The 12,299-nt window shown below is 37.4% G+C and overlaps 1 protein-coding gene across 2 annotated transcripts in view; it reads left to right on the top strand.

Annotated features, from left to right (window-relative positions):
• Positions 1–2,310: 2,310 nt before the first annotated feature.
• CD226 (CD226 molecule) overlaps positions 2,311–12,299 on the top strand; it is a 39,945-nt gene continuing 29,956 nt past the window's right edge. Inside the window, exons 1-3 of one of the 2 annotated variants that reach the window (XM_075744535.1) lie at positions 2,311–2,536; positions 4,739–4,876; positions 5,156–5,488. In XM_075744535.1, the coding sequence (XP_075600650.1) occupies positions 4,831–4,876; positions 5,156–5,488 (379 nt within the window). In that variant the 5' untranslated portion in view covers positions 2,311–2,536; positions 4,739–4,830. The remainder of the gene's footprint in view (positions 2,537–4,738; positions 4,877–5,155; positions 5,489–12,299) is intronic. The other variant, XM_075744534.1, reaches the window with a different exon arrangement.

Raw genomic sequence — 12,299 nt, 5'->3', positions numbered from 1 at the left:
ATATTTTTAAGGATATTTTTGATACTTTATTGAGCTAATCAGTGGCAAACATTTACAGTCAAGATCACTGAACAGAAAAGGTTTAGATAGAAGAAAAAGGCATGGTGATTGTTTTTATCATTAAGCAATAGTAAATAAAAATATAAACAAAATAATTAATTGGATATTTTCTTGGGATTATTTGTTGAAGATTTCTCTCTCTTTTTTAAGTAGATCAACTTGGCTTTTTTTTCACTGTCTTCATGATTATCTTCAGTTCACTTTTTTGTCATATTTTCCAGTTTTGTTTTATTCAAATGGACAGAGGACTACCATAAATGGCTGCTTTAAAGATTTCCCCCTCACACACAGACACGCAAACTTCACTAAAGTTGAGTGAGTCGTCACAGGCGGACTCTCCTGCTATGAGCACATCAAAGGAACATCACTTACATGGTGAACTTAAAAATATACCACAAACCTTCTTATCTCTTACCAACACACCTTTGGCTTGAGAGTCATCCGTAGTAGTGCTTTATGGTGCTTAGTTCAAAATTTGCTCAGCAGTGGTGTTTCTTGCACTGCCTTAAGCAGTCCTTGATACTATTAGTACATCTCACCATTAGCTTATTCTGTCACTAAACATAGCTTTTCTATATTCAGAAAGCATCCATCACTCCTGAATAATCTCCCTGAAAAAAACCCTGCCAAAAACCCCTTCCTGAATTTCAGCATTTAGCGTTATCTAGCCTTCATATTACAGCTGTGGTTTTTATCACCAACAGCCTTTAGTTTCCTGACCCATTTAGGTGTTCAGCATTACGTAAGGATGAATATCCAGTTTGTAGTCCGGTTCCAAAAAATGTAAATAATTTTCCATTTCCAGAAATGTAGAAACATCATCCTTTATCTAAAGATTCCTGAATACATATCCTCTTGCAAAGACAGACTTTTGGGGGTTGAAGCCTTTAATCATAAACTATAATTTATATAGCGTAGCCTCTTGGAGATCAATATGCTTAACAATAAAAAATTATCGAGAACTTGAGTATGTATGTTATATTTTCTTTACTTTTCTACATTTGGGAAAGTGGTTTAAATTCAACTTTTTTTCCTTCCTGAATCGTCTTTAGCAATACATCCCCCAAACGTGATTGTATTTAATTCACAACTTTTTCCTTTCTCTTTGGAGGAATATCTGGTGTTATCTTAACTTCTCCTCTGAGGTTAATGAATACATATTGAAGAATCCTATCCATTATGTTACTGAATCAGGCATGCCTATAGATTAATCCAATTTGGGGGGGTGGTGGTGTTTGTTTTTTCAATTAGATTAGATGCAGAATAGAAAAAAGCAGATTGAATTATTGTGCCTTTACCCATCTGTATCACTCAGCCATCTTGCTTAAAGTAACATAGAATGGTGAATGGAAAAAGAGGTAATTTCCTTGATGGTAGCACACTGGCAACAGCGGGACCCTCATCCCTAGAGAAACCCGGAGCTGTATCACTTGTTACTGAATTGCCATCTGGGTTGGTTAACCTGGCCTCTGCAGGGTTAGAACTAATTCCACAGGGATGCTCAGCCCAAGAACGAAATATACTCAAAGCTCCCTCCTCTCAGCCCTTTTGCTTCATTATCTTCACCGGAGATTCACTGAAACTACAGAACCCTTTTGCCCTGATCGTTTTGCAATTGGTCATGTTTGTAGGTATAGAAGTGGTGTCTGGAGTGGTCTCCTTTTTAGCTATCATCTCCTGCTTCATTGTAGTGCCAGAGTCAAGGCCTTTTTTCTGGTGATAGCAGCACTCTGCAAGTATATTTGCCGCTCTTTCTGCACTATTGCTACAGGCCTATCTGTTAAATCTTCAATACTAATGAATCATTAAACAGGGTATTAACATATTGTGCTGGTCCTGTATGTATGTCTTATTCTTCACAGTTTTATAGCAATTTCCATTAAAAAAACCTCATTACAGAGATTATTGTGACATGCTTTGAAACAGCAGCATTCATTACACATTATCTATGTATTGGAGTTTGGGAAATTAATGCACCAGGAAATGAAATGACTCACCCAGGGTCACTGAAGATGTATGTTCAAGTCATGATTCAAATCCAAGCTGTAGATCTCCATTGTGTTTACTGCACAATCTTTTTTGTTCTTTCTCTTTCTTTTAGGTTTTTTTTTTCTTTTCTTTTAAACCACATCCTACAGTTGTACATTCAGCTGGAAAATTCCACTGTGCTGCTTTTGTAACTGTAATTGGCATTTAGCCAACAATTAGTTAACTACGGCGTGTTTGTCTTTGTGAGCCTTCCCTTCCTTTGCTTTGGGGTTCAAAAGATGGAGAGAAAGTGGGATTACTGTGAAAGAAGAGCCAGGCTGTGGGTAATGGTGGGCAGAGAACCAGAGGGACAGAGCCCAAGGAACTGCTCAAGTGATGGAGTAACTAGGATCTGCTGCTGCTGCTGTGAGAGTCTCTTATCCACAGATGATCAGAGAAATGTGGATTTTCCAGGCTTTCAGTTCTGGGGAAGAAGGGAGAAACACAGGTAAGCGAGGTACGTGGAGATGCTGGAAGGGAGGGGCTGTACAATGGACCTTCCCTTACACTATCTGCTCTGATACGTCCACTGCCGAGGAGGGCAGGGGGGAGGTGGTGTGTGTGTGTCTCGTTTTATAGGTTACCTCTTCTCCAAAAACATGGTATTTTAAGTGTGTGCCTACACCCGAATTATACCAGTAGAGTCAACTTTCACAGTGCCTACAGCTTTCTGATTTGACTTGCGGGTGTGTTGCCCAGGTGTCTAGAGGGGGCTTGTACTGGTGTCTGGAGAGGACTTGTGTCGCAGCCTTTAGAGGGAAACCCAGTAATGCTCTGGTTACAGGCTGCTTTTCTTAGAAGGTGTGACAAGGGGCCCTGTTCTTGGGACTAGTTGACCAAGAATCACTGACATTGGTAGAGACTCTGTCTGTTGTACAGCAAATAAATGTCTTTAGATGACATATCATCAATACTTAGTCAACATGTGGGGTTGGACATAATTTCTTGACTTCTGTTTTTCTTTCAATGCCAGATGCAGAGAAACGAGCATGAAATTCAGAGCAATAAAATTGCAATTTATATTTATAAGCAGATGAGTGAAGAATAATTTGCATTTAAGGAAATTTGTCTTCATTTTGGAGACTTCCTAAGTACTTTATCTTAGCTTTAATTAAAGAAAACACATGTGTAAGAAGTTTCATTTGTAAGAATAATAATAAAATAATTAACATGTTTATCTTTTTCATTCCACTTTAGATTTTGTGGAACACCACTCATCTGTAAACTCCTATATACATATGTAGTATGACATAAAGAATAATATTTCAAGCTAGAGTGATACTTTGTGTTTTTGCCTCATTTGCAACTGCAATTTGAGAACAGCTAGCCACTGAGGTTCAAGATTTAAATGTAGGAACCATACAGATCCTGTGTAGCTGGTTTAAAGGTTGCTATGCCACACAGCATCCACAAATTGGACATCTTCAGCTCACACGATCCTTTCTTTTCCAATACAATATCTGCAGTTTAGTTTCTGAAGCTTCCCATTTCCTGCTTTTCTTATCAGCAATACTTCTGTTTCCTGAGACAAGCTTAATGTAACTTAATATTTTGATCGGTTTGAAAAGATAACTTTGTAATGCAAATAAAACAAGACTCAGTCCTCAACTCAATTTTCTTCTATTTAGATTTTTACACTTGGCATCAGATGGACTGCTCACTATGTAGGTGTATTTTTCAAATCCAGGCAAGGTAGAGTAGAAATAAGTGCAACCACAACAAAGGAGAATTACAGATCTAACTAGGAAGTGGCAAAATGGAGTCATTGCAAACATTCAAAATGTTATATTATCCTAAAACATGCCTAGTTTAATACAGATAAATATATACAGATTTTGGTTTACACACAAGTTGTTGCACTGTGGAAAAAATCTTAAACGGATCTAATGCTAAGTTCTGCTCAAGGTTGTGCAGGCTATTACCTAAAATGTTAATTTCTCTGTCAGCTTTAGTTCAAATTACATGTGTTTACTCATTTGAGAATTTTAACAGGTTGATTCAAGCTTAGTTTTGACTTCAAGTCAATCACGTTGTTCCAATTTTAAGCAGCTCCATAAAACTATGGCCTGCCAAGGTGCAAAAATGCTTACAGTTGTCTTGAGAAAAATCCATTAAAATGTAAGAGTGCGGCTTGTTTTGACAAATTTCAATATGAGTCACGAATACTCAGGATTCTTACACCTTTGAACAAGAATTCTTAAGCTGCATAATTTTGATCCCAAAATACAAGCTCATGACATGTTCTCACAAATAAATTCTCAGACCTTAAGACATTACTTTTCATAACTAGTCACAGAATTATGACATCTATTGTATAGGAACCGTCTTCTCTTCTCTTTAGAGAATAATGAATAATAGATAAATGTTGAACTACAGTGTCAGAAAAATGGAGAAATTCTGTTGATTTTGCATACATGGCACAGAAGAATTCTGTTTGCTTCTACTGATGAAACCTAAAGATCCCATCATCATCAGTTATCATAATATTCATGCTTATTGCTAGAGATTAATTGGTAATGCAAACGTTACTCTGAGACGGATTTTGATAGGAATTTAGTCTCTCTCTAATGCAAGCACAACAAGACCTCAAACTTGGTGTTTCTTAGAATGTGAAAGTAAAAAGCACATGATGTTTTTCGTATTTTAAAAGTAAAAACATCCTGAGATGTGAGAAGGGCACATGCTGCGCAGATTGAGTAAAACCATGTTGCACTGTAGTCACTGATTCCAGTGCTCTTTGAGATGGACCGTGCAGCTCTCCTTATTGTTGTTCTCCAGCTTTGTGGAAGTAAGGTTGCTTTCTTATTCCTAGCTAATATCTTTCCTTTTTTATTGTATCATGACAGATATGATCACAATTCACATGTTACTGTGTGGTTCAGACAAATTTTAACTGTTCAATGATATTCACAAATTAGAAGTAGTAATAATGTCTAGGGTTTGGGTTTCTTTCTAGTGAACTTTTTCTTCAGTGTTTTGTTTATAGTGCTACCAAAGTTGTTTCTGAGTTTTTCTATTATTTCAATTTTCAATTAATACTGAAACTGAACTTCTGTGTGTGCTTTAGCCAATGTGGAAGGAAAGTTTGTGGATTCAACTGTAAAACTTACCGAGAAGGTGAAACTGGAATGCATATATCCAGAAAAAGCCACAATAATCCAGACATCCTGGATGAAACTTAATGCAACTCATAAAGAAAATATAGCTGTCTTGCATCCAATCTATGGCATACATATTGAAGACAAATACAATGGAAGAATTTATTTTGAAAATGCTTCCAGGGAAGACAAGTCCTTATCCTTCATCAAGAGCACTTTGGAGGATGTTGGTCTTTACTTTTGCTCCATTGTAACTTACCCAGATGGAATTTGGGAAAGGGTAATAGAAATTATTCAGCCAGGTAAGTAAATCTCGCATTGTTTTTTAAATTTCTGTTATATGCAAAACAGAAATCCATGCCAATTGAGGAAGGAAGTATCTGGCATCATAATTTTTCTTTTCAGTTATATAACTTGCAGGAATGGAGTAATCTGGGGAAAAGAACTAGCACAACACAAAAAAATTATATTATTGTGACAAGAGGTCATTTTAAGAGAAGGGAGAAGTAAGGAGAGGAACTGGAGGAGATGGACAGGTGTCACAGCATCAGTGTATTTCATGGCAGACTTCAGGTTCTAATGGTCATTGTAACAGGGATATTTCCATTGGGCCGACATTCTTATAGCATTTCAACAAGCTATAGAATCTCTTCAGAGGATGAAATTGCAACTACCCATGAAATTACAGGGATGAACCTTTTAACTACCTATGGGGGATACTATATTTTTATCATTATGTTCTATGGTGAAGGCATTCCTGGTCTGAAACTAGGATTGGCGGGGTTTTGTTTGTTTGTATGTTTGTTTTTTGTTTTTTTTTTTCTTTTTTTCAGAAGCTCTTCTATGCTTGCTTTTTCAGGGAAAAAGAAAAAAAAAAAAAACCAAAAAAAAACCCCACAAACCAACCAACCAACCAGACAAATCCCCCACAACATAAAACCCACACACAGAACCAAAACAAATTAAGAATGGTGCAGCAAAAAAAAGGAGAGAAGTAAGAAACTTTAAATGAAGAAAAAAGACCTTTTCTTTAAAAGGAGAGACTTTTAAAGATGGAGAAGGGAAGAAGGAAAGCAAAAGATACAATTATGCCCATATACTTTCTGTGTAGGTGCCCATGTACTTTCCACAGGCTTTGTAATTACCTGACCACTCATCCAATTTCGTTTCCTTTCCAGCTGTATAATTAAGAGGAGAAAACCCTTTTCTAATATTCCTATTCAGCATTGGTCAACTGAAAAATTTGGTGCAAGTTACCAAGCTTCTCTGATAAAAGTCTTTAGAAGATCATTACATACATATGCTAGAATAGCCTTCAAAAGATAACTAGTTTTGGTTATTGGTGTATTGATTTGATATTTTGAATGTAGAAAGAATTTGTTCCTCTTTCCCATCCTCTAGAGTGAAAATAGACTTCATTCAATATTTTATTGTATTTCACAGCTAGGAAAGAATGGGTTGAAAGGAAGATTTATTTCCTAGCATTTGAAAGACCAGAAGATGAAAAGAACAGTTCTTTTCCTAGCCTGATCCTTCTGAGTCTTCATTTCAACCTTATTTTATCTACACTTCTGTAATTGCAATGTTACAATGAAACAGTGGATCTGACTCTTGTAGGAAATATCTAAACTTCAAGGTATATTTTTCCCACCTTCAACACTGAAGGTTTTTGAATCTTGATTTTAGCCAGCATGTTTGTTGATGGCACTAATGAAATAGGAGTCCTAATCTCTCTTCCTATCTCTGCTAGCTTTTTATTAGTAAATATTGCTGCTTATCAGTGCAGAAATTAAGCTGCTCACAAGTTATTGCCCTGACTTTGAAAAAAAGTTATTCTGTCTTGTCCATATTTTTTAGTTAGGTAAGATAGTCTGGACCTGAAATTATTTTCCTTGTTATGGCACATTGGCATAGCTATACAATTCACAGTCATTCACATGTAGAGGGAACGTCCTAGTAGTGAAAGAGTTGAGTGGGGCCCCTCAGGGCAGGCTTGTGCTACAGGTCAGAGTTCCACACCTGTCATTCCTTTAGTGGCATCTCTGAATGCTTACTTCACTCTGGTGTCTTTTTTATTACATAAGGAATAACATTACTAAAGTAGTAACTCCCTAGTTTCCTTTTCTCTGGCAGTCCTTTTAGTACAGAATATTAATGCAATTGTAGGCATTAAAAACATACTTTTTGGTTGCATCCAAATAAGCTAAGATCTGGAAATCCAGGTTGTTGTTTACAAAAAAGAACACGCAAACTAAACCTCTTAGGTGGTTTGGTCCAACCTGAGTTCTCGCAGTGCTGAGCCCTCATTCACACGTAATTAAGTGGTTAATTTTCTGTAAAATCCTAAAAGTTAGATGCAGTAGAGATCTGCAAGCTCATTTAGCCCTTTTCCTGGCCAAGGCAGTACTGTTCTCAGCTATTTGTTCCTGAATGTACTGGCTAGGGTTAATCTGAAATGATGCAAGAAACAAGGCAGTGACTTTCCTGTGGGATGTTACCCTTCATTCCAATACTTTTATCAGGCAATCCACTTACAGATGTCAGCATACTGTAAACCATACAAAAAGTGGATCAGTTATCAGAGGTATGTTTTTTAGATAATACTCTGGGTTTCGGTATTCTCAGTATGTAAGATTTCTCTCTTCGTTTCAGCATGTTAAAACACAAACCTAGACCAACAGCAAACGCCTCCTTTTTTTCAAGTATATCAATTTCATTCTACTACAGAGGGAGATAATCATAGAACCAAAGAATGGTTTGGGTTGGAAGGGACCTCAAAGACCATCTAGTTCCAACCCCCCTGCCATGGGCAGGGACACCCTCCACTAGACCACGTTGCCCAAAGCCCCATCCAACCTGGTCTTAAACACTTCCAGGGAGGGGGCAGCCACAACCTCTCTGGGCAACCTGTTCCAGTGCCTCACCACCCTCACAGTAAAGAATTTCTTTCTAACATCTAATTTAAATTGACCCTCCTTCAGCTTAAACCCATTACCCCTTGTCCTGTCACTACACTCCCTGATAAACAGTCCCTCACCAGCTTTCCTGTAGGCCCCTTCAGGTACTGGAAGGCTGCTGTAAGATCTCCCCGGAGCCTTCTGTCCTGGTTCTGGCAAGGATACAGTTAATTTCCCAAGGAGCCAGGACAGGTGAGCCAAGCTGGCCGGGGGCTATTCCATACCATGTGACATCATGCTCACCATAAAAGGGGGCCAGTCGGGCAGGGGCGGGTTCGGCGTGTCGGCGTGGCTCCGGGACGGGTCGAGCGTCCGGTCGGTCGTGGGATCGGTAAATCGTTCTCTGTTATCACCCATTGTTACTATCTGTTATCAGCACTGTTGTTGATTGTTTTCCCTCTCCCTTGCTGTCCCAGTAAACTGCCCTTATCCCAACCCTCGAGGCTTTGCCGTTGGTTTTCCGTTCTCCTCCCCATCCCGCCGGGGGAGGGGTGAGCGAGCGGCGCGTGGCACTTGGCTACCGGCTGGGGCTAAACCACGTCACCACCTCCTCTCCAGGCTGAACAACCTCAATAGAAATTAATAAAATGAATAGAAATTAATTCTTTCCCATTTAAAGAATCAAGGTTTCTGAAAACAGGAACAATCAATGCTGTTCAGCTCCCGATAGATGTGTATAAACATGATCTTTATGTACACTGAAAAAAATGAAATGTATCACCAATGAAGATAAAATATTACTACTTTAATCTACACTCCGAATTAAACAGGTTATTAAAACCTGATTTTAAAGAAGATATTTATGTAGCAGTTGTAGTAGAACTGTTATCAGTCTGTGTTTTTCCTACTTTACTAGCACCTTCATCAGTAATAAATATTTTAAAGACCTTGGATGACATCTTGCTTTGATTAAATCAACAGTAAACTTCAAATTCACTTCCATGCAGCTGATATTTTAGCTTGCTGCTGACACAATATATGTAATTTTTTTTCTTTGTCTTCAAATATGTAAAATTAGGACACTGATGTTCATCTTTAAAGTTTTTTTATTCTGCACCAGGGAAAAAGCTTTGAGAAAGCTGAGTGTTAGTCTCATAATTTCATGGGAAATGGATCTTGTTCTATAGGATTAATACACACAAATAGCTGAAGTCCTGGAAAATGAAGGGGTTTTTAATGACTCTGATATTCTCTGGTATAAAGAAATCTGGACAACCTACTAGAAAGATCATTTTATAGCTAATGAAAAATTTTTTTTTCAATTACATTGTTTTCTTTGGTTAGGATTTATGATTTATTGATTCCTAATAGACATTACTTTTCTAAAAGCATTAATTTACCTATACTACCCCAGACACATTAACAATTCACTGCAAAATCCATTTCTTCTGTTTATAACATTTAATCAACAAACACTTAACAGACTAATTTTTTTAAAGAATTGCATGGTGTCTAATTCTTTGCAATTTGTGGTTTTAGTTTTAAAGTTTAGTTCATTCAGATAAAGTTGTATCTGCCTTTAAATGGATGCAACTTTGTGGACACACAATATTCAACATGAAACTTAAGCTTGCTCTGGTAAATTGGCACAGATGAAGTTAAGTTGATATTATTAAGGTTTTTGTGTAAATCAAAACTGAATCCTGGTTTATAATTTAATTTGCATTACCAGGACATTGTAAATTGTTAGGATTTATCTATACCAATCTGTTGCTGTGGGACCAATGACATTCCTGTACCAACTTAAGTAGGTAAGTATGCTACTGAGGAATCTGCAGTGCATACCTCAACAAAAGCTGGCAACAGAATATAGGTATGGAATATAAGATTGGCTTTCAGAATTTCCATTTAATGGAAATAGTGGAAATAAATGGAGATAATACCATATGGCATTATACTCATGATGGAGATTCTTAACTAGATTAAAGTATAAGGTGAAATGTTCTTCACATGGCAATCATATCTGCTGGCAGTTATATAAATTTGGATAAAGTATCTTGGATTAACTTTACCTGGCTTGCAAAACAATGAATGTTTCTGCATTCAAACTGTTCAAAGCTGCTCTAGTGCTTCATTCCTGGTAATCAACAGAGGTCATGAGTCTGATTCTGCTTTCCCATGTGCTTTGTATGATTTTGTAAAACTATGAATACAAAGTGAGGAAAATTGGTATGATTCTGATTTGTCAACATTTTTCATTTGCATAGTTTGAAGCCTCAAGTGCTGATGCTTCATGAGTAAATATTTCAAGCAGTGTCTAATGGTTACAGTAGTGTCACTAGATCCAGCAACTCAAGTGTTAACAAGAACCTGACACTGGCAGATCAAGCAATTAAAAAAGTTTTAAGATCATGACTTGCTTTTTTAAACAAAAACACAGAAAGAGGAGAAGGAAGTCAAGTATCTGAAAAGCATTAAGCACATTTCTTTTTAGGAGTAGTTTGACAACATCCCCATTTCTTTCCCTTTAGAGTAAAAGTATCTTTATAAATAAAAACTCTGCTGTGTTTACACTCTTTCATATGTGATTAAAGATGCTATTGAGTGATTAAAAGATCACAGCAGATTGACAGTGTATGAGGTGGCAAAATAATACTGTAGAACCTCTATTTAGGACTCGTCCTGGCTTAGGCTCTCATCACAGAACAGCAGTTCACCGTCATCTGGATGGGGTGAACACGATTCCGTTTCAATCAGGGATAAAAGTAAAAAAAAAAAACCAAAACCAATGAACCAACCAAACAAAAAAGCTGCAAAAATAGATTAATCTTGGATAAGCAATGGGTGAACTGTCATAAGGACCTGAGATCCCAGAACACAGAGGAGGTTATAGCTCTCATTACAGAGGTCTTTTCTTGGTGTACTATCCTCATTGCATCACTGGCAGATGAAAGATCCTAGAAGTGGTGATAAATCACCACTTACATACATTTTTTCATGTAATTATTGTAGTAATTGATTTTTTTTTCCCTAGATGTGGTCTCAGCTTAGTCCTAGGGCTGTATCAGGATATATAATAAAAATGTTAGGATATATTTTGACCTTTTTGTCTAAAATTTTGGCTAAAGATTTCCTATGACATCTGTGAAATAGATGAGAAGAACTCTTGCAGACTGCACAACATTATCCATGCTTTCTTTATTGGCAGTTACTGAAACATACAGAGAGAAAAGCAATAATACTCAGGCTATTATATTGGAAACTTCACATGTTATGTAGCTACAGGACATTCTTACAAGTGGATGCAGTGCCATTTCTGTATCATAATTGCAAAGAACTTGAGAATATGTTCTGCCACAGTTACACATGAATACATGAATAGTCTCTTTATCCCACAGGAATATATTTGCCATTTGGGTCAATCTGTTGCTTCGTTTTTCCTGTAGTGTGAACATATATCCAACAGCTTTCAGAACTGAATTCAAGGGATTTTTTTTTCCGTAATATTCCCACATTTTATAAGTCAAAACTACTCCTGCACAAAGCAGACAAAACTCGTACTTTCAGAGAAAACTCCTTGTACATTTTTTTGTAAGATGTAACGATTATGTAGGAATAGTCAATAGTTTTATTTCACCTTTCTTCACAAACAGTTTATGGATGATCTGTAGTTTCTTATATACAGTGGTTAGACATGTACATCTGAAGACTCATTTTGAGTGCTGTATGAAATTTGAGGAGCAGACAGTGAATTCATTACTAATAGAAGATGTATTACCATAAGAGACATCACACAGGAATTGTTGATCATCAAAAGATGTTATTTCATGTGCTTGCTGCCCAGAAGAGAAAGCATTTGAAGCTGCACGTGTTGTAATTTTACTTTCAAATGAAAGAGTGTTGAGAGAGCAGTGTACTTGGTGAGTCCACTGGGCAGGTGTGTACGGAGGTGCATGTTTAACTGTCATCCTGGGTCACCAGTCAAAACACAGTACTCGGCTGTGTCATTGTGCCAAATGCCAGCCATCTACTTGATTCTGTAATCCCTCTGTCTCTCCCTCTGTCTCTATCTCTCTCTCGCTCTCTCTCTCTCTCGCTCCCTCTCTTTCTTTGCCTGCCTCTGCATGCCTCTGTCTCCCTCCCTCTGTCTCCCTCCCTCTGTCTCCCTCCCTCTTTCTCTCTCTCTCTTTCTCTCTCTCACTTTCTCTCTCTCTGT

The sequence above is a fragment of the Balearica regulorum genome, chromosome 2, assembly GCF_011004875.1.
Source record: "Balearica regulorum gibbericeps isolate bBalReg1 chromosome 2, bBalReg1.pri, whole genome shotgun sequence".
NCBI classification, from domain to species: domain Eukaryota; kingdom Metazoa; phylum Chordata; class Aves; order Gruiformes; family Gruidae; genus Balearica; species Balearica regulorum.
The sequence above is the reverse complement of the archived record's forward strand: the minus strand, read 5'-3'. Positions and strand labels throughout refer to the sequence as shown.